The sequence below is a fragment of the Apus apus genome, chromosome 12 (assembly GCF_020740795.1).
Source record: "Apus apus isolate bApuApu2 chromosome 12, bApuApu2.pri.cur, whole genome shotgun sequence".
Classification (NCBI taxonomy): Eukaryota; Metazoa; Chordata; class Aves; order Apodiformes; family Apodidae; genus Apus; species Apus apus.
The window spans coordinates 4,651,162-4,677,901 of NC_067293.1; the positions used below are offsets into that span (position 1 = coordinate 4,651,162).

Consider the following 26,740-nt stretch of genomic DNA (forward strand, 5'->3'; position numbering starts at 1 on the left):
CCGGAGCGCTCCGCCGTTCCCACGGCACTCCCGCCGGGCTGCGGTGCGATGTACGGGAGTTTCCCCCTCTCGGCTTGCCCGGCGGGCGGTGGGACCGCGCAGGGTGTTCCTCCTCATCCTCCTGCCTTCAGCGGCCGAGGGGAGAACCCTGAGGCAGCGCGGTTTGGGGGGCGGGGGGGCGTGCGGTTTGCGGGGCTTTTAGAAAGAGACATCGCACCTTTGCGAGTTTAAAGCAGAAAACAAACCAACAATAACAACACCACCACCACCACATTTCAGTAGATCCTCTCTGAGCTGTTCTGCAGGGCCTTGGGAGAAGATAACGGTGAGGAGCAGCTGGTGGACACGGGACTCCCAGGGGTCACCCCAACCCTCTCCCTTCCTTTGTGGCTCGTTGTGTGGTTAAATCTTGGCTGCCTGGTTGTGCAGGCTCTGGGGGGACAGGGATGCACCCCGCCTAGGGACGTGCATGTGTGCATCCCTGGCTGTTTGCTCACCTCCAAGCCCTGCTGCTGCAGATGCCAGGTGCCTTGCAGGGCCCCAGCCAAGCCCAGGGGAAATAAAGGCTCTTGTAGCCAGGGCAGCAACGGGGCACTGTCCTGCAACCCACCCTCTGCAGTGAGAAGGTGGAACCAGGCAGAGACCGCACCTAGATTCCACTTCCTCTGCAACCCTCCCTTTTCCTCACCTCACTCCCAGACGCGGGCCAGGACACTGAGCCAGCTGGGTCCTGCAGTGGAACTTACCACTGCACTCGCCCCCCCTTTCCTTTTGTTTTTTCCTTTCCTCCTGGCACTGCCTCCCCGGAGGAAGAGCAGGAGGGTCCCTCGCTCACGCACTCCTCTTTGCAGCAGCCCGCTCGAGCGATTCTGTTCCTGATGTGTTTGGAAAACTGTCCAGCGCTATGACCGAACCCGTGGGTCCTGGCTTTCAATCATCGTCTTCTATGGATTACAACAGCTGGATGAGAAGATAAAGGCTTTTCTCTCCTTTCTCATTTCTTCCTTCCCACTTCTCCTGAAGCCAGAGCGGTTCCAGCTGGCGGGCACGATGCTGGTGGGAACACTGCATGGCCTGCTGCTCCTCTGCCTGATTGAGGAGGGCATCAGCAAAGTCAGAAGATACTACATCGGTGCAGTGGAAACCAGCTGGGACTACACACACAGCCAACTGCTCTCCGTGCTGCAAGCACCTGCAGGGTAAACCTCCTTCCATTGCCATTGCCATCCCAGCACCCTGCTAGGGGTGTCCTCCCACCCTGGCATGCACGGCACTCTGAGCTTGGGGCCAGGCAGGTGTGTGGGGGCAGCCCAGCAGGGTGGGAGCACTGAGCTGCTGGTACAGCTGGGAATGAGTGTTCCTGTGCCATGGGGGGTCACCAAGTGCAACCCCTAAGAGTGCACAGGTGGAATAAATCTGCAGAGAGATGCAGACCTGCTCCCAAGTACTGCTCTGCACGGCTTCATCTTAATGCTCCTTCTCTGTGATCCTCTCAGGTTTGTGCCTAGAGGTAAGAGCTGGTTCTCCTGCCTGTGCTTTCTCTTCTGCTTTGTGTCCTGGAAGCTTTGGGGTGGTGCAAGGGGAGATGGGGTCCTGTGTCTCCCTCCCTGGGGGGCTGCAGAGGGAGGTTGGCTCTGCCCCTCTGACAACTCTGGGGGCAGGGTAGGGGGCTCTCCACTGTGCCTGCCCCTGGTGAAGTCCAGCTTTAGTTATTTATATCTTTGTGTACATTACCTTTCTGGGGCTGAAATTTTTCCTTAAAGGAATTAAAGTAATCTTTAGTGCTTGGGCAAAGAATGGTGTTTGCACACAGTGACAAGAGGGAGGAAGGCATGCTGGTTTAGCCCAGATACTTTGAATAGGAAGGAAAAGAAGCAGTTGCATTTCTCAGGCTTCAGGATGGTGTTGTCTGAAGACACGGCTGGTTTGGACACAGGAGACTGCGAAGGGGCTGTTTGAGCTCTGCACATGGGGCGGAGTTGGATGCCTGTGTCCTCTGTGGATCAAACCATACACCTTCTCTCTTCCCCACTTCCACATCCTGCTCCCCAGGCTCTGTGCTGGGGCCATGTCAGCCCCAGCAGTGAGGAGCTGTGTTCAGGCACTGGAAACCGGGTGATGAGCCAGGACAGTGCCATGGTCACTGTATCAGTTATGTTTCCCTCTCCCCCCTTTGGTTACTTCAGTAGGAAAATTGCATTCAGCACTTCCTGTTTTACTAATGCCCTGCCTGCCCTGCTTTTACTAAGGTTGGATTCAGATCCATTAGGCCACTGTGGAGGTGAGTTCTCTCGTGCTGTTACTTCAACCCTCTAGCTTTCCATTTCAGCACAGGCTTTAATGACACGTGTACCATTTTTGACCCAGAAGTGACTCAGGGTCCTGGCCCTGCCCTGGGGATGAGCTGGGCATTGGCAGGCAGTTTGAAGTCACTTGACCTTCTCTTAAATGGGGAAAGATGTCTTTGATCTTCTCAGAGGGACTTGGTGGCATTCTCCACCCCAGAGAGGCAGGGCACACCTGAGAAGTGTCGCTGCCTGGGGAGCCGTGGTGGGAACCAGGGCTTGCTCAGCATGGCTGTTCCCAGCTGGGTGACTGTGCCTTTTCCCTGGCCCTGCAGCCTCTGCACGGTTCCCCCCACATGGGGAGGGCACAGGAAAACAGCCAGGCTGGGGAGAAGGGGCATGCAGAGGCAGAGCTGCTGCTGGAACTAGGGTAGCTCCAAGCTGTGTGTGGGGTTGTCTTCTGCTCCACTCATTCTCCCTCATGGTACCAGCATCTCATGGCAGCCCCCAAGGGTGCACCTCCACGCATGACCTGCAAAACCCCTTTATGTATCCAGTGGTTCCTCTCACACATTTGTTGAAAGCTCTGCCAGATGAATGGACTAGAGCACGCCAGGCCAGAGCTGCGTGTGCCTGCCCCATGCATTCAGTTTCTCTTCCTCCCAAAACCAGCCCTACTAGCAGGGTCAGAGCTGGGACCAGCATGTCCTGTGATGGCCCCAGGGATCTCGGCTCAGTCTAGGAGCTGGTAGCCACGTAGCAGCAGCCTGTGTTTAGTGCTTCAGCAGTGCAGGGTGTTTACCTTGGCTGTCTCTGGGCTCCAAGAGATGAACAGATAGTGCAGTTAACAATGCTGATTGAAGGCGCCAGGAACTTGTCCCTGCCTTGGCTTCAGCTGCCCTTGGGATAGGAAGTCCACGGGGACCTTAATTGCAGAGGACTTGCCAGAACCACTTGGATCAGATGTCCCTGTGATGAAATCCACCTCCTTGTCACATGCGAAGTCTGTCAGGCTTTGCTGTGCCAGCTGGGACCTGGTGCTGAGCCCTGGTGTCAACAAGTCTCCTCCCAGCCATGCCCTCACATTCCAGCAGAATTTCCCTGGCTCCAGAGGATTTCTGCCTTATTTACTGCAGAATTAGCAGGAGCAGACCCTCATATTCTTTCTGTGAGTTAGAGATTAAGGCACAGGTTCCCAGAAGTGAACAGCCAGTGACCCCGTGGCACTGCCAACTCCCAGCGTGGAGAGGAGCAAAAGCTTGATCTGGACCCTACTGCCATCGAGCCAGGAATGATAACAGTTCATGGGCAAAGTCATCTGAATGTAGTGATCCTGCTCACTGGGGCTGTGTCTGCTGGGGGCTTCTTGCCAGCCAGAACGAATGTGAGGTTGTTGCTGTGGTGGGAGAAGTTGGAGCTGGATGCTGGGAAAGGCAGGAGCTGGATACGCGTAGGATTTTTGTGGACGCCCGTCCTGCTCTGTCCCCAGAGAGGGTGAACCCTGCTCTCCCCACAACATCCTCCAGCTGCAGGTGGCTTCCAGCCAGTTGTGTGGGGGTGAGCTTGTGTCACCTTTTCCTAAATTTAAGTCACTCTGACTCCTTCCTCTTCCTCTTGAGGAAGAGTCACAAGCGAACAACTGCTTGAATGAAGGTTTAGTCAGATGGGGAGAGCAATCCTCCCTGCTTCTTCAGAGGGAAGAAAATATTACCTGGCTTTTGCTCCAAACAAAACAAGGCTTGAAGCAGCCTGTCTGGTTACTGGAAAAGGTCTCAGTCCCAGGGCTGATAAGCCAAGCTCTAAAATCCCTGGAGAATTCAATGGCTTTGTTATCCTGATAAATGTGCTGGATTCCTTCTGGAAAATGATTTTGTTAAACCACCTACAGAGAGACAGTGGCCAGTAAGTCGGGTGTGAAAAACATTCAAGGCTCCTTTGTCCTCCTGGTGCAAGGATTAGATTTTTGGAGGCTGGCTGTGAATCCCAGTTTGGTCAGAGAAGAAACAAATGTAGGGGTGTTGCTCTCCCCACAGAGCAAACTGCTGTGACCTGCCTTGCAGCCCAAAACAGTCTCTTACCTGGGAGGGGGTGGAGCTGGGAAGGATGCTCCAGGTTATATATGTGGTGTGACATCTGCCACATCTGGCCCTGCTGGGGATGGGACTGGGGGGGTGGCTGCAGGGCAGAGGCCAGTGTGGCACTGCTCTCACAGTACTCCCCATGGCCTGGGTCTCGGCTGGTGGGGAAGCACAAGGCAGAAGGGTCACGCTGTGGTTGTGGCTGTGCCCACCCCCAGCTGCAACTGGGTACAGTGCTGTGCCTCCTGCCCTTGTGTCGTCCTCCAGGGTGACTAACACTTGGATATTAATCATCCATAAGCTGAGCAAAACATTTCCAAACACACCTGGGGGTTGTCAGGAAGCCCAATGGACACAACAGGCTGAGTGATCCCTGGGGCTGTCCCAGTGCAGGCAAGCTGGCAGGGAGGGGAGGAAGAGGATAGCTGCTGCCTGTCTGTGGATGGGGCTGCACAATCAGCCTTGGCTTTTGTTTCCTCCTGCAGCATGTCCAGGCCCTCAGGGCCATGGCCACCCACGCCTGATGTCCCTCCCCAGTACAGGAAGGCTGTGTTTGTGGAGTACCCTGATGCCTCGTTCACACAGCCCAAGCCCAAGCCAGCGTGGATGGGTAAGAAGCACCCACAGTGAGGTGAGCTGTAGCTCTCCTGGACAGTGGCCAAACTCATCCTGAGTTGAGGGCTGGCAGCTTCTTGGCCTGGAATGGGGAAGCACCTGGGTAGAATTCCAGTATGGCAGAGCTGCTGGGGATGCAGGCAGCCTTACTGGTGCTGGAGGAGTAGATACTGCCATGCTGTGTTAGGGACAATGGCTCTTACCTGTGCAGGTGGGAAGCCCAGCCCCCTTGGGGCCCATGGATGGGGGTGAGCTGCCTGACCCCAGCTGCCTAACCCTGTTGCCTTTCCCCCTTCAGGTCTCCTGGGCCCCACCATCCGAGCAGAAGTCTATGACACGGTGGTCATTACGTTTAAGAATCTGGCCTCCCGCCCATACAACCTCCATGCTGTTGGGGTGTCCTACTGGAAGGCATCAGAAGGTGAGTCAGGCAACAGCAGCCAGGTGCTGCAAGCCCTTGTGTGGCACCTCCTGCTCTGCTGCCTGCCAGGAGGACTGCATCCCTTCCTGCCCCTGCTGCCCATGTGGTGGTACAGCTGGTCACAGAGTTGGCTTAACCTGGGGGAACAAGACCATGCTCAGCCTAGAATGAGCTGAGATGGGCAAACAGGCCACAGCAAGCCTGTAGCAGGTAGAGAGGTAATACACAGGTCAAACCTGAGGCTGGATTCTCAGGGCCAGGTGCTGGGTACACAGCCCAACAAGTGTCTTTGGCACAGCTCTGCTCACTGGCCTGAGACCAGCCATGGCTGGTGGCAGCTGGGCTGGCCCCAGGGGCTGGAGTGGAGAGAGGCTGTACTCTGGGTTGGGGGAAGAGGCATTTCTGTGTGTTGGGGATGGACCTTCAGTGACATCTGGCTGTTCTGTTGGCTTTAGGTGCAGGTTATGAGGATGAGACCAGCCAGCCAGAGAAAGAGGGTGATAAGGTGGATCCGGGGAAGACACATACATACATCTGGGAAATCCAGCAGAACCAGGGCCCAACGGATGGTGACTCACCATGCCTGACCCACTCCTACTCCTCCAACACTGACAGCGTGAAGGACATCAACTCTGGCTTGGTTGGAGCCCTGCTTGTGTGCCGACCTGGTAAGGACAGCATGGGGTGGGGACAGGTCACATGCAACCATGAACTGAAAAGCAGAATAATCAAAGGTGCCTTCCAGAGGCTGAACATGGTAGTGGAATCAGTAAGCTGGTCAGCAGCAGCACTTTTGGGGTTTGGCCCTTTCCTCAAAGAGTCCCATCCCAGTACAGGAGCCAAACACAATTTGGAATTCCATGCAGAAGAGGAATTGGTTGCTTCTTTCCTTTGCAAGATTTCAGACCACAGATGAAATCTTCTGCCTTGTATCTGAACGTACCTGTCCATAAGGTGAATTGCTATGGAGGCATGGATGTTTGTCTTTCCTTCAGAGCTTCCCCAGGCTGTGACTGTTCAGTGTCAGCCAGGGTGCTTGGTCAAACAGTGTGTTGTCAAAATAACTAGTTTGTATCAGCAAGGGTTAAGGATCAGGCAGGAGAGAGGCAGGACACTTGGGGCACTGCCTAGTCCTCAGTACCTGTGCCTCCTCACCTTCCTTCGGTAAATACGGAGGTGATGAAATCCTAAGTGCTAATACTTGCTGCCTGCAAGGCACCAAGAAGTGTACCTGGGGTGGGACTGGTCATCCCTGATGGAGCCATGTTCTGGAGGTAGTTGTCCAGACTCCTCTCTAGTCACTGGAGAGGAATGGGAATGAGTCACCTCCTCCCAGGGCACTGTCTGCAGGCTCCAGAGACTCACCAGGAGCAGTTTCTCCGCTGAGGGAAGTGACTAGCACAGACCAATGGTGCTGATGATGGGGCTAGATAAAATGGGCTCTTCCAGGTGACTAAGTGACTCCTGAAAGCCTGTGAGGGGCAGGCAGCACAAACTGACCTTTTGATGCCTTCTGGAGGCAGCTGCCTCTCAACCATGGGCTTTTGGGGACCGCAAGGCTGGAAACAGGACTGTGTCAGTTGTGAGATGTGACAAAAGCAATGCACAGCCTGGCCTTGATTTACCAGTTCTTGGAGGGCGCAAAGAGAGTTTTCTGGAAAGATAGGCATGGTGCTTGCTGACCTTGAAAGAGATCCATCCCATGGCATCTTGCAGGGACCCTGACGAGCAGTGGGAACCAGGATGTGCAGCAAGAGTTTGTGATGCTCTTCGCAGTGTTTGATGAAGGTAACTACTCTGTTGACTGGTATTGGACCCTGAATTCAGCCTGGTCTGGGCCACATGCTTTGGCCATGGCATGAGTGCAGCTGCTCAGGTCCCACACTGTCTCCCAAGGGTTTGAGCTTTGTACAGTCCCCCAGCCAATGTGCTCCAGGTGCAGAACTGCCTCTTCTTCTGTGCCCAGCTGGGGGAGCTTGCAGGCTCCCCCAGCTCTCCCATCCCATGCCCTGACCTTGTTCCCATCACACAGGCTAAAGCTGCAGCGGAGTAATGCCCTTGTCATGTGCAGTGGTCACTACTGGATTAATGCAGAGCCACAGCAAGGTCTGCTGTGGATTTCTAGCAGACACCACATATCTCTCTTCCCTGGGTTTTGGCTTTGTTATCAATTCACCCCAGTAGGAAGGTTTCCTTTTTCTCTGAAATGCTCTCAAGTGAAAGCTGATTGCATCCTCCTGTCTCCACAGGGAAGAGCTGGTACTCTGAGCCTGGCTCCCCAGCAGCTCCTCGGTCCCTGCCTCACAAGAGGACGGATCTTCACACCATCAATGGCTACATCAATGGCTCACTGCCTGGTGAGCACAGGACAGGGATGGAGGGCATGGGAGGTGCTAGGGACAGGGCTGTAGCCAGGTCCATAAACTCAAGGTAGCAAAAGCAAAACTATCCTGAATTCCCTGTCCTGGTGGATCCATGGAGCTTCAGAGCTGAGTAAGGCACGTGGTCAGCCACTGTGTCTACACAGTGGGTTTCCCCTTGATAAGGTATCCACCTCCACCCAGCAACCCTCTGTCTGGCTGCAGGACCTGGCTTGAGAGGTGTCTGATGGAGAGCTGAGTGTCTCAGGATGGAGACTCCACCCTCTCTCCTCCCAGGCTTTTGGGATCTGTTCCAGTCACCTATCACTCTCAGTGCCAAAACCAGATGCTTGACTCTACGTTTGACTTTGTTTGGCTTCAGCTTCCAGGAATATGTTCTTGTTAATCACTTCCCTCTAGATTACAGAGCCCTTCAGCACACACTCATTTCTCCCCAGGAAAATATTTTTACAATGCAGTCAAATCCTCTCCCATTTCCTAAGCACACTGAGCAATCTGAGTCTCTCTGAGGAAGGAATTTTCTCCAGCCTTCAAATAATCCTGGTGACCTCTCTCTGCCCTTTTTGGGGTATCTCAGCTACTACTGAGGACGTGCTGGAGCCCTGTCCCAGAGACAATGCTTTACTATTGGGCTTCCCAGTGTTGTGATCAGACAAATGGTTCCCCCTTCCAGTTCCTGATTCCCCAATTTCTAGAGTCCAGGAGCACATCTGCTGTCACCACTGCATCCTGCCGTGAGCTCCCACCATCACGCTTGCCCCACTCTGTACATCTGCTCTTATCTGAGGGGGGTGATGAGGCCTGTGCTCTGTTTTGATCGGACAGTCAAAATTCACATCCAACTTCTCCAGCTTGAAGCCACCACTTTCTGGTGCTGGGGAATCTACACAGTAGCCTGCCAGGTTCTGAGTCCATGACATCAAGAGTGGGGACACGGGATGGACACAATGCTGACTTCTGGATGCTTTCTCTCCCGGCAGGTCTCACACTGTGCCTTAAGAAGCAGGTCCACTGGCATGTGATTGGGTTGGGCACTGGGCCAGAAGTCCACTCTATCTTCTTTGAAGGCCACACATTCCTGGTGAGAGGCCATCGTCTCAGCAGCCTAGAAGTCTCTCCTGCCACGTATCTTACAGCCCAGACCATGCCAGTAACAGCTGGCTGGTTTCGGATGTTCTGCCAGATACTGTCCCATCAGAGAGGTAACCTTATTCTGCAAGAGCCTGGGGGAAAAGAAGTTCAGGGGTTAGCACAGGGTTGGGGTTCTATGGAGTGCTGCAGCTCCAAGGCTCCTCCTGCTCCTTAATGCTACATCCACGGGCAGTCTGGCCCATGACCAGGATGACACAGGTTTAACCTAGGTGATGAGCGATTTGATAGGGACACTCGTGGAGAGGACATCTGGCGAGCAGAGCCTGGAGGAGCTCAGGTCTGTGCTGGCATGTCAGTGTGACCCTTTCTGTCTGGTTTGTCTGAACCCAGCTGGCATGGAGGCCCTTGTGAAGGTGGAGGAGTGTTTGGAGGAGCGCCTGGTGAAGATGGGGAAGCAGTCAGTTGAGCCAGAGTACGCAGATTACCCTGAAGAAGATGAGGAAAGTTACCACGTGATCCAGGTGCGCTCTTTTGCCAAAGAGAAGCCTGTGACCTGGACTCACTACATCGCGGCTGAGGAGATGGACTGGGACTATGCCCCCACGAAGCCAGTGTCTCTGGACAGGTGAGAGTGGGACTGTGCGTCCATGGGGTTCCTCCTCAATACAGGCCTGCCTTGCTTCTGGGAAGGAGGTGGGATGATCATGAAAAGACTCTGTTGCCTTATGCCCACACACTGGGATGTTCCCTGACACAGGACAACCTGCCATACTCTCGGCTCTCACAGTCACCACTTCCCTCCAAGCCAGGGCAGTGTCCACCCAAGGCTGCTACTGTGCAACCTAGTTGGATCTTTGCCCATTAAAGAAGCACTGAATCACTTGAAAGGTGTTTCCCTAGGATGCACATTGTGATTGTAGGGAAGAGTGTCCCCACCGTGCACTGATAGTCTTCAGGCAGCTGTGTAGGTCCTTGGATGATGGAAGGTCTTGGTGCGGTTCTGGCAGAATCCTGCATGTTTTTTGCTCTTTCTCTGCCTTGCCTGCAGAAACATCACCAGCCTGTTCCTGGAGCCTGGCCCTCAGCGGGTGGGTTCAAAATACAAGAAGGTGATGTATGTGGAGTACGAGGATGCCACCTTCAGGAAGCGCAAGGTGTCAGATCAACTGGACAAGGGAATTCTGGGGCCCGTCATTAAGGGTGAAGTTGGAGATCAGTTTAAGGTAGGAGAGGTTGCTTTCCACAGAAGAGGGACTAGAAGGGGAAACTTCACTGTTTGATGTTGTTCCTTCTAATCGCTCTTGGTTTGTGGGTAAGGTCTGACCTAAGTCCTTGGGGGGCTCTGTTGTCTTTGGTAATGTCCAAAGTTCACCAGAAAAGCAACTGTTACAGAAAGCTAAAGCTAAATACTCTTGATCAGATCAGCAGATATGCACAGGGCATGACCCAATCCCCTTGAGTTTACTTCATTGCAGGCATCTTAGGAATCATGTGAATTAATCCATGACACAGCATCCAGCACCTTCCTCTGAGGCAGGAGGGTCCTCTCATCCTCCACCCTTCTCCATCTGTGTGCTTTTACCATACAGTATTGAGGAATGTTGCTTATGTCTCTCCCCAAGTGACCACTTGACTTGTTTGCTGTCAGGAGGAATGGGATTGTTTTCCAGGAGCTTCAAACTTCTGCTCCCTGCCTGGGGTTCTCTGTGAAGTTGTGGGCATGAAGCTGGGGGTAACACCTGTGGCAAAGCCCCAGCAGAGCTATTCAGAGGACTACATGAATGGCTTCATGCAGTGAAGTGAGGAGCTCTCTGAAGCTGTTGACTGCTGCACATACTTAGTGTTTTGGTCCTCTGAGGCCTCCTGGATTCTTCTGTCTCATATGCAAAGTGAGACTCAAGACAGCTCCCCTTTAAAAATCTGATATTTTCATGCCCTCCCTAAAATGGCCACCTCTGGAAAAGATGGGCAGTGTAGACTGGTAGAGAAATAAACAGTCACTTCTTCTGTTCTGACTCCTACTTTGGGGTCCCAGATGTGCCCCACTGGACCCTGGCAGGCAGCTGATCCCAGAGTGCCACTGCCCAGCATTTCCCTCCCTTTGAGGATGCTGAGGGCAGCCTCGAGGGCTCACGACATTCAGAAAGCATTTGACATTCCCGCTGGCTGTCCTTGTTTCAGATCGTTTTCAGGAACCTGGCAAGCCGACCCTACAACATCTACCCTCACGGCCTCACCAGCGTAGGCCCCTTCCACACTCTGAGGCCCTCTCAAGGTAAGGCAGGCCACAAGAATTTGGGACATCACCTGGCCGCTGCCATTCTTCTGGGCCAGGAGAGCTTCCTGCAGCCTGTGGTGAGACTGGCTGTCCAACCCATCACTTTCTGATGAGGCAGGAACCACCCTGGTGATCCTGTAGGTTTCGTTCCCTGGGCTTCCCCTGCCCTGCTCTAATGTGGGGGGTTCGTTATGATTCAGATTCTCCCTCTTGCAACCTTGTGGTTTTTGCTCTGCTTAGGAACATGGTTTAAGCATTGGACTTGGTAGAGTTAGGCTAATGGTTGATAGAGTTAGGATATGGTTGGACTCGATTATCTTAAAGGTCTTTTCCAACCAGAACGATTCTTTGATTCTGTGAAGATCCTGCTGAATGCTCAGAGGTTTTATTTGCATTTGAGACTTCCTTCTCTTCCTTACAGATCTTCTCCTTGCTTTTCTCATGGTCTATCTGCATTTGCTGTCTTTTTTTGCTGTTTTTCACCCACTTCAGCCCTTCCCTGTACTTTCATATGCAAACTCCTCTAGGCAGCCCAGAGGCCAAACACAGCTGAGACTGAGCAATTTTTCCAGTTTGCAGGACTTCCAAGGGCTTACAAAATTAGGCATATGCCTGTCCATGTCACCTGTTCCCAGAGGTTCCTTTTGACCAGATCAACTTTCCGTGCAAGCACATACCAGCAGCCGGGGTGGCCACGGGTTTGGGTAGTTTGGGTAGTTTTCTAGGCAATTTGTGTGGTCAGGAAACCTCCTGTCTGAGCTCTTTTTAAAAGTGAAATCCCCCCCCCCCCTTTCTGGAGCAGCACAGACCTGACTGATCTTTCCTTGGGCTGTGTGTTGCCAGATAAGGACGTGAAGGACATCCCTATTCCCCCCGGACAGTCGTTCACCTACAGCTGGAGGGTCACCAGCGAGGACGGGCCCACGCCAGCAGATCCGCGCTGCCTCACCCGTTTCTACTACAGCTCCATCGACCCGGAGCGAGACGTGGCCTCGGGCCTGATCGGGCCCCTCCTGGTCTGCTCTAAGAAGTCCATGGATCAGAGGGGAAATCAGGTGGGTCCTTCCTGTGTCGCCTCAGCTGCCAGGCTGAAGGGCTGGAATAACTGCGGTGGGTGAAATATTTGGGTAAAACCAAATGTGTCTCTCCTGTTCAACCCCACCGTCAGTCCCAATGCCCCGGGCTTCCCCATCCCGCCTTGCACGCTCCCTTCTCTCCAAACCTGGACCCTAATTCCTGTGAAATAGCAGTAGACTGTTCCCCGTGCAGCTAGGCTATGACCTGGCAGATACTCTGAGCAGACCAGGAATAACTCCTTCCCTCTCTGCCTTCCAGATCATGTCAGACAAAGCCAGGTTTGTGCTGTTTTCTGTCTTTGATGAGAACCGCAGCTGGTACCTGGAGGAGAACATCAGGCAGTTCTGCACTGACCCAGACCACGTGGAGACCCAGGACCCCCAGTTCTATGCCTCCAACGTGATGCACAGTGAGTGCTTGGCCGGAGGCTGCCTGCAAAGCCCCAGCAGACACAGGCCCATCCTTGCCCCAGGGAACAAGCAGCAGCTCAACAGCCCTGAAGGAATCAGGTCCTCATGAAATGTTTTACCCCTGCTCTCTTCCAGCTATTAATGGCTTTGTGTTTGACAACCTCCAACCAAAACTCTGCCTGCATGATGTTGTGTACTGGTATGTCCTGAGCGTTGGAGCCCAAACAGATTTCCTCTCCATCTTCTTCTCTGGAAACACGTTCAAGCACAATATGGTCTTTGAGGACGTGCTTACCCTTTTCCCATTTTCTGGAGAAACTGTCATCATGAGTTTGGAAAAGCCAGGTTAGTAACATGGGCTATTCTATAAACCGTGGACTTGGCATCACAGTGGAGATGAGTGAGCACCTCCAGCTGGGTCTCTGGTACCCTGTCACATTTCAGCAGCCCTGGGACTGGGAGAGGGGTGTATTTGACAGCACCAGCATGTCTTTGAGGGTGGGCTGTGGTGATTATTCTGCTGCTGGTAGTAATCCTGGAGGCTCTGTGTGTTCTTACTGCATTCAATGTTCCCACCAAGCTATTGTTGGGGCCTCGTGGGTGTGAGAAGCCCACTAAACTCTGGCAGGAGACACCAGCCCTGTTGATGGTGCAGGTCAGGACAGGCTCTGATGTTGCTGGTATCCCTAATGCCTTGTGAGTCCAGCTGTAAACTACTCTAGGGAATACAAAAACATGAAATCTACCGCAAACCAGAAGCTTCCTGGAAATACAGGTTGCATTAGCAAGGGAGCCACATGGGGATGGCAGCTGTTGTGATTTCCCACTCTGTCGGGCTGATGGTGTCCTCTTGCCCTCTCTTGAGACAGGCATCTGGATGCTGGGCTGCCTGAATCCTGATTTCAGGGACCGAGGGATGCGTGCCAAGTTCACCGTCTCGCAGTGCCAACAGGAGCAATACCCTGATGGGGAAGAAGATTATGTGGATTATGATTATGAGCAGGAAAACTTTGACTTCCAACCCAGGGGCTTCTCTAAAAGAAAGAAGTGGCACAGGCCATGTGTGAATGAGCAACTGAACAATGTCACCTCTTCCAGAAATGAGATAGAGAATCCAAGATTGTGCTTGACAGAACCCAACCCTGGGGCCCTCCTGAGCAATGGCAGGATGTCTGATCCACCTTCCAATAGCACATCAACATCTTTAGGAGCAATCCCACATCCATCTGGTATTTCAACATCTTCCTTACAAGAGACAAACGATGAGCCAGTGTCCTATGAATCCTTCCTGGAAGATGAAAAAGGATTGTCAGAAATCATCAGCCAGGATAAAGGGTTTGGGGCTGTCCCACCTGGAGAACACTTGGCAAGTGTCAGTGGAAGGGTCCATGGTACCGTGGGCACAGAAGAAGGTCAGCAGTGGCTGCACCAAGCCATGCCAGCTCCAGAAGATGCTCTGGCAGGAAAGAACGTGACAAAAGTCTCAGAAGTGCAGGAGCCAGTAAAAAGGACAGTGGTCCAGTCTGGAAGTACATTAGAGAACCTGGAAGCAAGGCCTCTAAAGACAACTACTCCAGCAACAAGCTTGTGGGCTTCAATTGCTTATGCTGCTAGCAAAGCTGCTCTTCAACAGAACAAGAGCTCACTTCACCAGAATGGCCTGGAGCACAATCTAGGACTTCCAGACAAGTCTTCACAGGATCCTGAGGATGAGTTGCTAAGAGGGGTTGATAACAAAGCCTTAAATCTGTACAAGTCAAAGGAGACAATCAATACAGAACTGGTTTTAAGTACTGATCATAATTCTTCCTCCACAATGGACAATCCTTCTGCAGCTTCAGATGAGACAGAAGACAACAGGACTTCTCATGCTGTCATTCACAGTCACACCAGAGAAAGCAATTATTCATCAAATGAGCTACATGCTAGGCTGGAAAAAACACCTCATGAAGTGATTTCACAAGGCTTCTATGAATCTCTTGAAGGGAAAAACATTTCCTTTTCAGACCTGGGAGCCAGAAAACCTGTCCAAGAAGAAATCCTCACAGATGAGAGTAACTCCTTGCCTGCAAAAAGTGGCACAGAGCAAGAGACCAGTGAACTTGCCAAAGGCACAAGCCTTCTAGAAACCACCTTTGTAAGCAGCAATGACCTTGAGCCTTCCAGCTACATAACGACAGAAGAGAAGGATGAATTAATCTTGGAGGCAGTGTTTCAGGATGTTACAACCACTAAGGAGATGCCAGAGATGGACAGTCTTGCCTTTCCTGAATTGAATGTCATGGGCAATGACACAAGGCAGCACCCAAATTCTTTCTTGAACAGCCCTGAGCCAGTTCTGAGACACAGAGCTCCAGCCCCAAACATGAGTGGCCCCGACTGGAGGCCTCAACAAACCCAGTCATGGGAGAGCAGAGGCTTGATGGATGGTTTGACTCTTCCTAACACCAGTTGGCCTGGCAGCAGGAACCCCCTGTCTGAAGGTAACAGAACAGAGCAGGATCTGGCCAGCCAGACCCTTGAGACAGCAGTGAGTAAGAAAGCTTCAAAGGTGTGTGGACTTCATTCCCCTTTTTGCAGCGCTCGCTTCAAAAAGAGGTCCCTGATATCAAGTGACACTTTCCCTGAGGTGGCAGTGGCCCAGCAAAGCCCAGAAGAAAATTCAAACATGGTTGAAGGGAAATTACACCTGGGCAGGGATGTTCCACAGGCTCTGCTTGGAGATAGTGCTGCTGAGATGCATCCTGAGGGGAAGCCAAGGACAGATGGGGGTGGACAGAGCAGCGGTGAGGGGGCCCAGAGCAGGAGACAGTCCTCCTCCATGTGGGGAACACTGGGAAGAAAGATGGAGATGGCAGCAAGCAGCTCAGAAACGCAGGGTGCTGCTGTGTCTGCAGACCTGGCCTCAAACTGGGACCCAGTCTCCCTGGGAGCAGTGGGACAGGCTGGGGGCTTGCAGAGCCCAGCTTTGGCTGGACTGCAGCCAGGCAGAGGTGCTGTCTGGGGGGGGTCCTGGGAGTGAGCCAGCTCAGGGGAGAGGCCAGATGGAGGAGGAGACAAACTCTGTGGAGCAACTGGGTCACTCCAGTCTTCAGTCTCAGCAGCTCAAGGACAATGCCATGCAGGGCTATGTGCCTGAGAGCACACCTGGGCAGAGCCCAGAAGAAATCCCACTGAGACCAGCCTCCAAAGAAAACTACTCCCTGTCTCCAAGCAGCCTCACTCACAACCACAGCACTACTAAAATACCAGACAAATATGTGCGAGCCAGTCCAGATGGATGGCAGGTGCTTGGTGGGGAAGATGTCCTCAGAGAAACTGGAAAGAGAGAGGGCCAGGGCCTGGGAGAGCCCAGGGAGTATGGGACAAGCAATAGCACGGCTGGGAAGAGGAGCCATGCCCCAGAACATAGGGAGAGACTGGCTCTGAACAATGGGACCCATTCCAGCTCCTTGAGGCCAAAGGCTGACAAGCAGGACTACGATGAGTACAGCAACACAGAGCAGACCATGGAGGATTTTGACATCTACGGGGAAGAGGAGCACGACCCGCGCTCCTTCCAGGGGGTGGTACGGCAATACTTCATTGCAGCAGTGGAGGTGATGTGGGAATACGGGAACCAGAGACCCCAGCACTTCCTAAAAGCCATGTAAGTGTGACCATCCCTCGGGTGTTCCTTCTGCACTGTGTGGCACAGCTTGGTGTGTGAGTTGGCATGTCATGGCAGCAGGACCACAGGATTATGACTCTACAGCCCAGGGGGGGGGAATGCTCCACCTGGGGAGCTCTGCACCTCCAGCACCCTTGAGCTTCCTTGCACGTGGGTTAGGGTTGCTCCAGGCTCTGCATCACCCCTGCCTTGCCATGGCTGCCCTCCTTATGGGACAGTATCACTTGACTTGCTTAACTTGCTGAACCCCTGGCAGGGACCCGTGGAGCGGCAGGAGGAAGCCTTTCCGGCGGTACCGCAAGGTGGTTTTCCGGGAGTACCTGGACGATTCCTTCACGCAGCCGCTGCAACGGGGAGAGCTGGATGAGCACTTGGGCATCCTTGGGCCGTACATCAGGGCAGAAGTTGAAGATGTCATCATGGTGATTTGCAAGTTCCCATTTCCTATAAAACCTGACGTGCCCCTGTTGCTGGCTGTGCTCAGCCAGCAGGAGGGCTGAGGTGGGTCTGCAGGCTCTGCCATGCCCGTGGGTTCACCTTCAGGGCACAGGAGTAGGAGCTGCCCTGTTGCCACCCTCCATGGCACGTGGATAGCATCAGGTTAGGGGCAAAGCTGCCATTCAGAGGTACTTCAGTGGCTAGAGGAATGGACCAGCAGGAACCTTAGTGTGTTCAGATGCAAAGTCCTAGACCTGAGACAGATCCAACCTGTAATAGCACAGCCCAGGCAGCTCCTGGGCTCCAGAGGGAACCTTGTGGGAAGGATTGTAAAATGGGTAGGAAGCTAAGGAGGGTTTGGTACAGCTTCTTCGGGTGCTCTGTGTGAGGACAGACTCAGGCTTCCCTCACCACCAACGGTCCCTCAGCACTCACCTAAAGAAGAAGTGAAAGGCTCTTCACAAGGCTCAGGACTCAAACACCTGGAGAGGCTGCCCAGTTTTTCACTGAAATCTTCACCAAGATGGATTCGGAGACAGTAGTGTAGCTGACCTTGCTCCCATGGAGCAGGAAGAGAGGGCCTCATCCTGCTGACATGACCAGGATGCCCTTTCCACTGGGGATCACACTGTGCAGCCACAACTCATGGTCCAGCAGGGGCTGGCACGGGGTCCTGTTGGAGATCTGGGCAGCAAGGACACAGCTGCCTCTTTCCACCAAGCTGCCCAGATCTAACCCCAGGATCCAGGGCACTCTCAGGGCTGCACGTAGCCTGCTCCCACACTCCCTTTGCTTTGCCTTCCTTCTGGTGCAGGTTCATTTCAAGAACCTGGCCACGAGGCCCTTCTCCTTCCACTCCACACTACAAGCCTATGAGGAGGGGCAGGACACACCGCAGGATGGAGAGGGGGTGCAGCCTGGAGATGTCCGGAAGTATTCCTGGAAAGTTCCCCCCCAGATGGCACCCACCACACAGGAGTTTGACTGCAAGGCCTGGGCTTACTTCTCCGATGTGGACCTGGTAGGTGGGAGCCTGCTCCATGGGGCATCCCAGGAAGAAGAGATGGGCAGCATGCCTGGGTCCTGGCTGTGAGCTCAGGGCTTCTTCTGTGGTGCTGTGCTGAGAGCAGCCTGTGGCCGTGTAGATTCTCAGTTGTCTAACACAGTGATGAATGCATATTGATGCTTTTTCTCTTCCCCCTTTCCCCAGTTGTACCAGCTCATGAGACTTGTAGAGAACTAGTCCCCTCCCTTCTGCCAAATCTGACTGAATTTGGTCCACGGATTCCAATGTTGGTAGGGTAGGGCCTGCTAGATGGTTGAACAGACAAGACCCCACTTCTCTTGAAAGCACATACAAACAGTTCCTGCACAGCCTTTCTTAGCTAGAGGCAGAGTGGGGATCCCCCAGGGAACCCAGCATGTCCTTCCCACCCTGCACATACCATGGGTGGGAGCCAGCCCGGGGGTGCAGGCAGGGCCACCACTTTCCTCACTGTTGTGCCACTTGCAGGTTTGTCACCCCTTCTGAGGCAAACCCTTCTTTCCTGGTTTCCTGGCAGGAGAAGGACCTGCACTCAGGCCTCATTGGGCCACTGATCATCTGTCGCCACGGGGTGCTGAACTTCGTTTTCAGGCGTCAGCTGGCTGTGCAGGAGTTCTCCCTGCTCTTCACCATCTTTGACGAGACCAAAAGCTGGTACTTCCTGGAGAACATGGAGAGGAACTGCCGCCCTCCCTGCCGCATCCAGCAGGACAACCCTGACTTCAAGAGAAACCATTCCTTCCATGGTGAGGACCCTTGCCCTTTCCATCCTACAATCTATATTGGGTTGGGAAAACCATGGAGCCTCAATCCACTCCTGCCTGCTGCTTTCCCCAGCCATTAACGGCTACGTGAGCGACACGCTGCCTGGGCTGGTGATGGCTCAGCAGCAACAGGTCCGATGGCACCTCCTGAACATGGGCAGCACTGAGGATATCCACTCCATCCACTTCCATGGGCAGCTGTTCAGCGTCAGGACTAGCCAGGAGTATCGCATGGGAGTCTACAACCTCTACCCTGGTGAGATGCAGCACGGGCACCATGGGCACTCCAGCTGCTGGGGCTTCGTGTCCATGCCCACTAGGAAGTGCCAAGCCTGTGGGGGGATAGCAAGGAGGGGGAATGGATCTGGAAGAGTATGACTGTATGATTGTGCAGTGCTTGGCACAGCAGCATCCCATTACAACCAGTAACTCCCCTCTGCTCTCCTTTCCTGGCCAGGTGTCTTTGGGACAGTGGAGATGTGGCCCTCACATGCCGGGATCTGGCGGGTGGAGTGCAAAGTGGGAGAGCACCAGCAAGCTGGGATGAGTGCTCTCTTCCTCGTCTACAACCTGAGTGAGTCATCCTCTCTGCATCCTGGCCACCACATTTTTTAGCTCCTTGTCCCCCAGGGCTCTCAGCATCCACTGTGTAGTACAAGACAAACAATACTGGGGGTTTCTTGATGCTTGAAACAAACTCCCTGAGCCTGGAGGCTGCTACTCAGCCTAGGCCTTTCCTTTAAAAGCATGGTTATCTGTTTTTCACCCTCCTTCTCCCTGCTTGCCTGCAGACTGCCAAAATGCCCTGGGCCTGGCCTCAGGCTACATTGCAGACTCTCAGATCACAGCATCGGGGCAGTATGGTGAGTAGGGATTGTCACTGCAAGGAGGTCAACTAAGGTTGGGACAGCCTCAGCCAACACAACTCGCCCTCACATCTGTGTGCTCTTCTCACAGGACAGTGGGCTCCTTACCTGGCCAGGCTGGATAACACAGGTTCCGTCAATGCTTGGAGCACAGACCGCAGTGATGCCTGGATCCAGGTAAGAGGAGCCATTATGAACAGACTTACTTTTTTAACTAGTTCCATAACCTGTGCTCAGTTCTATCACAAGGAAGTGAGTTCCATGAGTTTACAGGCCATTGCCTGAATATAGCTTCGGTTTCCAGTCAAAAACGTGTCCCTGACTTTGTTCTCAGGTGGACCTTTTGCATCTCATGATTATTCATGGCATAAAAACGCAGGGGGCCCGACAGAAGTTCTCCAGCCTTTACATCTCCCAGTTCGTTGTCTTCTACAGCCTCGATGGGCGAATGTGGAAGAAATACAAGGGGAATGCCACCAGCACCCAGATGGTAAGGCAAACAGGTCCTGAGGAGAACGTCTTCCCATAATGGCGTCTCTTGAGGTGATGGGGGCTAGGGACCTCTGTACACAAGGCAGAGATCTCCTGAACCCGTGAGATATCTGATTAGGGCAGGATCAGTGAGCATTTATTGCCAAGATGACTGAATAGATCACAGATCTGCAAGGGACATGTTGTTTATGTCCATCTGTTTCCTTTTAAACTGACTGAGATATTTCCTTCCACAATCCCAGGTGGCTGTGACATCTGCCACTTAATGCTATGTTGCGTGTTACTTGGAGCTAGGCATAAGATTTTTCCTGAATATCTTTTTTTGACCCCAAAGGCAAATTAGACTTTCTGAAATCATTGTGCAGGTGCAGATGACTTGGGGAACCCCTACTCATTAGTAAAAAAAAAACCAGACCAAAACCAAAACCAAAACACAAACTAAACATGCATAAGCTGATCATTCCAGTGAGAGAAAACAAGTATCCAGAAAGCCTCCATCATGTACACCATCTGTGGCCAAAACTTTTCCCAGGTTCTAAAGTCTTCTTTTTCTTTCTCTGTTTGGTGGAAATACAAAAGCATGTTCATTTGCACAGGCCCTAGGTTTCCCTTCTTCCTGTTTCTCAGTGGTTCACCCTGATTTGGCCCATTCACACTTCCTGGGTCTGAATCTCCTCTCAGACCTTTTCCCTGAGCTGCCGTTCTCACGAAAGGCCAGACAGAAACGTTTTTCTCCTCACTAATCCTTGCCCTGTCCAGCTGTCTTCTTGCTGGTACAATAATCCTTTCCTCCCCTTTCCCTTGCAGCTGTTCTTTGCAAACGTGGATGCAAGTGCAGTGAAGGAAAATCGCTTCAACCCTCCCATCATAGCCCGGTACATCCGCATCCACCCCACTCACTACAGCATCCGGACCACCCTGCGCATGGAGCTCGTGGGCTGTGATCTCAACAGTAGGTTCCACCTCTGGATACTGAGCACCAAAGCTGGGGCCTGATCAAGTGGGTTGCAGAATGCCAGCTCTAACACATTTCCAGGACTCCTCAGGTTTTTGTGGAGAGGGAAGGAGGAGCCTGAAGGTAGTATTGGGATTACGAGGGGAACAAAGCTGGAAAACCTCATTTCAGCCTTAGAGACAGCAATAGCAGAGGGACAGCATGGGAACAGCTCTCACCATGGGAACAGCTCTCACCACTGCTTTTTTCTGAACCATTAGAAACCTTCAGCAGCAGCTGAGTGGATAGCTGGAGAGCTGCTGCCTCGCTCTGGGTGAGCAGGAAACTGGCAGAGATAGATGCTATTTGCTTTTCGTCTGGTTTTGCCATTCCAAGGCTGAACTGCTCTGGCTCACACTGTGACCTGGGGCAGTGCTGCTCTGGGCTCCTCTCTTTAGCTTTGCACACCAGCAGGGTGGACTCTCCATAAGCTACAAGCAGCAGTGACTGTTCTGTCCCCCCATGCCACAAGCTGGCCAGCCAGCTCTGAGGCAGCTGTGCACATACACACCTGATCACCATGTGCAGGGTGTATCCCTGCCAGGTATTCTCCTTTTCCTGGAGACTCTTAGGTCTCCTTATGTCCTGGCAGATGCACAAATTCTTCACATTCCTCCTAGATAGAAGCTCCAGAGAGAAAAGAAGGTGGAACTAGTGGCAGGTGAAGTTTGACACTCCCCAGCCAGAGCCGTGCTGCACAGAGGGACCCTGAGCAGTGCAGGGACCATGACTCTGCAGCAAGGCACAGGAGAACCTGTCACCAGAGGGCAGCTGGAACAGTGAGCAGCCAGCAGGCATCTCCCTGTCATGTTGGTCACCTTCCTCTAACAAGCATCATTCCTCTCTTCCAGGCTGCTCCATGCCCCTTGGAATGGAGAGCAGAGGGATCCCTGACCAGCGTGTCTCTGCATCCTCCTACAGCACCACTGTCTTCTCCAGCTGGTCACCCTCCCAGGCCCGCCTGAACCTGCAGGGCAGGACCAACGCGTGGCGGCCAAAGGTAGCCCGGGCAAGGAGCTCAGCAGGCAGGCTGGGTGCCTGCAGTGTCTCCTAGCCAGGCCTGGGAAGGGTGTGTACACAGCACGTAAAGCAAGCAAGGTGCCTGCACACAGGCAGGAGAGTTGCTGCACTGCAGCAGTTCCAACCAAGCACCTGGTAAGGCAGGTGAAGCCCAGGACTATGTGCAGGGCTAGTTTGGCTTCAGCTGCAAGTAAGGTGTCTTTCTCATTGTTGCTGAAGTGTTAAAGGTAGTCTGTCCTTTTCCAGAGTGACAGCCCCAGTGAGTGGTTGCAGGTGGACTTTGAAGTAACCAAGAAGGTGACTGCAATCATAACCCAGGGTGCCAAAGCTGTCTTCACCCACATGTTTGTGACGGAGTTTGCTGTCTCCAGCAGCCAGAACGGTGTGGACTGGAGCCTGGTCCTGCAGGATGTCAAGGAGAAGGTAGGCAGAGCTGCTCCACAGCCAGGCCAGCCCACGGCCAGCCCTGGGTGACAAGCACAGCCCTTGGCAGCAAACAGGCTCACAGGATTTTTGCAAGAGCAGTGAGTCAGGCAGTGCTTTTTTCTCCCTAAAGCATTCCCAAGTGGTGCTTGCCTGGGCTGAGTGTGTCCTCAAGCCATGGGCTCACCCTTCCAGCAGGGGAGAGGGCACCCCTGATTTCTCTCTCCTCCCCAGATTTTCAAGGCAAACCAAGACCACAGCAGCACAGTGATCAATACCCTGGAGCCTCCCCTCTTTGCCCGCTATGTGAGGATACACCCCCGGCAGTGGCACAACCACATTGCCCTGCGGATAGAGTTCCTTGGCTGTGACACTCAGCAGGAATACTGATGGCTGAGGACCAGGCATGGGCAGAACCAGCATCCAACCGGACACTGAACTCTCCCCAGGGCTGGATCCAGCCCTCCAGGGCCCTGACTGCCTCTGCTGCCAGGGAGGAGAAGGCCTGCAGAGCTGTCGTGTCTGGCTCATTATCAGCCTCTTCCTCTCCCTCCTCTACCAGTTGCCATATAATCACATGTAATGCTGAAGAACTCCACAGTAATTTTCCAGTATCTCTCTGCACTTTCTCCTCTACTCCAGCCTTGGAGTCCCTGGGGGCTCAGTCAGCATTACTGGCAGCGAGTAATTAATTAGCTCCAGAGCTTCTCAGCTTCATTTTGCACAAGCTGTTGCTGCCCAGGCACAGTCCTGGAGGAGGAGGAAGCAGTAAAGATAAGGGCTGGGGGAGGAGACCCTGCTCCAGGCCCCAGCATCCATTTCACAATTGGTGGGGACTGGTGACTTGTAGGAGGCAGCACTTGCTCAGCCTGACTCAGCTCTGGGCTTTGACCCTCCACTTCCATTCATCTCCTTCCCATAACGCTCCTGCTGCCAGGGCTGGGTGCTACCCCCCTGCTTTCCATGGCTGCCTTGAGCAAGCCCTCCTGGCTCACTCCCAGGAGTTCTGTAGGTGCCTCTGGTGAGATGTTCACTACTGGTTGAGCTGCTGCCTTGCCGTGATCCCAAGGTGGGTCACAGGCCAGAGACATCTTCCCACCATGGGTGGCTCTCCCCCTCCCTGGCACCTGCCCAACACCATGGCAGATGTTTCCCAGGAATGGGAATGAACAGGGTGACACTGGCTCCTGCCTCATGCCTGTCATGTTCTGGAACAACGGCCACCTCACGAAAGCCTGGAGTGCCCAGCGGGCTGTGGAGCAGGCACAGGGAAATGCCTGCTGGGCAGCACACTTCTCCACAGTGTTGGCAGCATTACCATCACTGCTAGCTTGTCAGAGCCTGCAACGACCCATCTCCAGCACTGTGAGTCCTCCCTCTATGGTGGAGGAGCCAGGTGGCCCCACAAACACCTCTGGCAGCTGCTGTGGGGTGGGAAGCAGGGTTCTGAGGGGGCTTTGAGGAATGGTGGGAGTCAGCCAGGTGCTGGCCACCATTACAGTGGGATGGGCAGGGTAGGGGTGCCAGCCCAGCAACAGCCAGCAACTGGCTTGTGAATTCCCATGACATCCCCTTGGAATCAGGTAGTCCCTGCTCACACCTATAAGAGATGCAGCCTGGGACAGTTCTGAGGAGAGCTCCACTGTCAGCACCAGGGGTTGGTCATGGTCAGGATGCCAGGGCTCTGCCATGAAGCAGGGTGGTTTTGTGAGGAGCAACTGCTGCTCTAGGCCACCCCCTCAGGTGCACTGGGCTGGTGGTGGTGCACACAGATGCTCCCCCTCTGTGGCCTGTGTCTGGAGGAAGCAGGGACACAGGTTGCAGATGAGGTCGGTGGTATGACCTGTCTGGGAACTTCCAGCCAGTGGAGATCAGAAGTTGATGTCTCACATGAAACAGGGCTCCTCCTTGTTGTACAAGGAGCCTTTGCTGTGGCACTGGCAGTGATGACATTACAGTCTCAAACAGGAGATGCAATCACCCTTTGGCTTAATTGCATTCTGACAATAACCAGACACATGAGGGGAGGCTGCCTGGCAAGTGCTGGCCTGCAGAGAGGAATTGGAGCTGTAAGTTTTTCAAAGAGGAAAAAGTGGCACATTTGTCCTGTGACACAGAGTCAGTTCAGAGAAAAAGCTCAGTGCACCAGAGCCCCTTCTGGGTCATTTTCAAAGAGGAAACAGGGCTGAAATCACTGCAGGTGACCAAGCAGCCTTCAGCAACCAACTCTGAGCAGCTCCAGGGTGTTCTCCAGCCACCCAGGAAGCAGTAACGGGGCTGTGCTGAGCAAGAGCACTGGGAAAGGGTTTTGGGCAGGCAGGTAGATGTGCCTGCCAAGCGCTGGCATCCATTACTGGAGGAGTCTCTTGGCATGTATCGTGTGGAGAGAGGAAACCAGACGCTGTTTCCTCCCAGTGTGAGTGACACAGATCTGAGATACATCACAGCCTTCCCCCAGGTGTTTCTGTGCAGGGGAAGAGCTGGTTCAGCAAAAAGCCCTCTGCCTCTCAGCCAGGGGTTGCCCTGCTGAGTCTTCACCCCACAAAGAGCCCTGCTGGGGCTGCCTGGCTGAATTCAGAGGTCTTATGTTTTTTCTTGGCTCAGCTGCTAGGATAGCCTGGGCTGTGTGATCCAGTGATCATGCAGCTATCTGGTATCTCCAGGAAGACAAAACACATCCTGCCATCCCTTTCTAGTATAACCCAGGCACAGTCTATTTTGTAATCCAAGGTGTACGAGGTACTTCAGTGCTGAGCCCCAGCCAGATAAGCCATGGGCCAGAGCAGCTTCTGAATCTGTCTTCTCCTGTGCTGGATGGAGAGCACCTCGTATGCAGCCCCCCCCCGAGCCAGACGTGGTCACCTTTCTCAGGCAATGTTGATAGCACATACCAGCAATGGGCAGCAGCACGCTGAAGACAGCACCTGAGCAGGGACTGTGGCCAACAGGGAGCAAAGGGAACTTTTGAAAGCACAGTGTAATTCCCAGCTCAGCCGTGGAGCTAGGGCCAAGCTGCTCACCACCTCCTCCACCTCACTTTCCTCATGTGTAACCAAGAGAAAATGAGCAGACTTAGACTTCCCTTTTCTGTCTGTCAGCTGTCTCTTGTCACATTTCTCCTTCCAACCACAAATTCCACAATTAACTGCAGGGCTTCTCTCTGCTTTCCATACCTCTTGCCTCCTACCCCATATTGTTACCAGCATCTTTCTATCCCATGAGTGCAAGAGGAGCCTGAAGGCCAGGTGTCCTGCTCCCAGGATGTCCCCAGGGCAGCACTTTCCAAAGCCACACCCTGTGATCCCACTGGATGTCCACACTACCCCCCACAACCTGCTCTCCACAGGAGAGGCAAGGCTTGCTCTCAATGACTGCTCTTCCTGGGCTGCCTCAGCCACTGGGTGAGGTTGCTCCAAAGTGCTCTGCAGATCCTTCTTGGTCAGCCAGGCCAGGGGAGATGGCAGTCCAGGCAGTGTCCTCCACCCTAGTGGACATGTCTCTTGGTGCTGAACACAATCAGGCACCCTGTGACTTTTCTAGGCCCCTGCCCTAATCTATTATTTTCTCACCCCATTGAGATTTCACAGGCTTTCCATGGAAAACTGCAGACAAAGTCTGGGCCACAGGTCTCACCGTGCCCAGCTGCAAACCGTGGTTCTCATACTTGTTTGTCTCCTGCTCCTGGTGCTGACTGCCCTGATCTACCATCACTGCAGGCCTGCTGTGCAACATGGCATACCACTTACACAGATCTTGCTTAGCAGAACTTGCTTAGCATTAGTAGATAAATTTGCTGAAGCCCTTGGCTGCAAGCTGTAAACTTTCACCCAGGTATGCTGAACTTTTACCTAGTTAAGAAAAAGAAGGCCCCAGAGCTGGTTTGAGCTGGAAAATAAGGAAGCAAGGAAAGCTGCTACCATCATCTGATGATGCAACAACCTTAGAGAGGAAACTGCCCACCTAGAGACAGTGAAGGGACCCAGTGAAGAATGGGAAGACCCCAGAACCTAATATTATTACTGGTCAGAACTGTTGTGGGGTGGGGATTTTTTTGTTTGGGATCCCTCTTTGGAGGCACCCAGCTCTGTATGTCAGATAAAGAAACCATTTGTTTACTCAATGGATTGGTAACTCGTCTTCTTTGAGCAGGAACGAACTAGGGCTGATTGATTGAATCCCTGGCAGGTGATATAATTCCCTCAGCAAAGCCCAAGGCCACTGCCATGCTGGGCATTGTGAAGCCGATGGCAGGGCTGGAAGTGGATCTGGAGCTACCTGTGGGTGATGCAGAGACTCCAGCCAGGTGATCTCACAGAAGTGCTGCCACAGGAGAAGGACTGATGGGGAAAGCTTGCCCTGAGCAGCACTGACTGCCCACTCCAGCCACCTCT

At 53.4% G+C, this 26,740-nt stretch overlaps 1 protein-coding gene across 1 annotated transcript; it reads left to right on the forward strand.

The window, feature by feature from the left end:
- The first annotated feature begins 710 nt into the window (after positions 1–710).
- On the forward strand, positions 711–26,469 carry F8 (coagulation factor VIII). Its single transcript, XM_051630320.1, is given in 27 exon segments — positions 711–1,199; positions 4,849–4,973; positions 5,277–5,399; positions 5,855–6,067; positions 7,116–7,187; positions 7,649–7,756; positions 8,761–8,982; positions 9,263–9,497; positions 9,921–10,095; positions 11,054–11,147; positions 11,994–12,205; positions 12,486–12,636; positions 12,773–12,982; positions 13,507–15,641; positions 15,643–16,286; positions 16,564–16,729; positions 17,560–17,766; positions 18,308–18,536; positions 18,628–18,810; positions 19,012–19,128; positions 19,346–19,417; positions 19,512–19,597; positions 19,755–19,910; positions 20,720–20,864; positions 21,758–21,906; positions 22,173–22,349; positions 22,584–26,469. Coding segments are annotated over 27 exon segments (6,711 nt in total). The 5' UTR covers positions 711–1,050; the 3' UTR covers positions 22,740–26,469.
- The last annotated feature ends 271 nt before the right edge of the window (positions 26,470–26,740 follow it).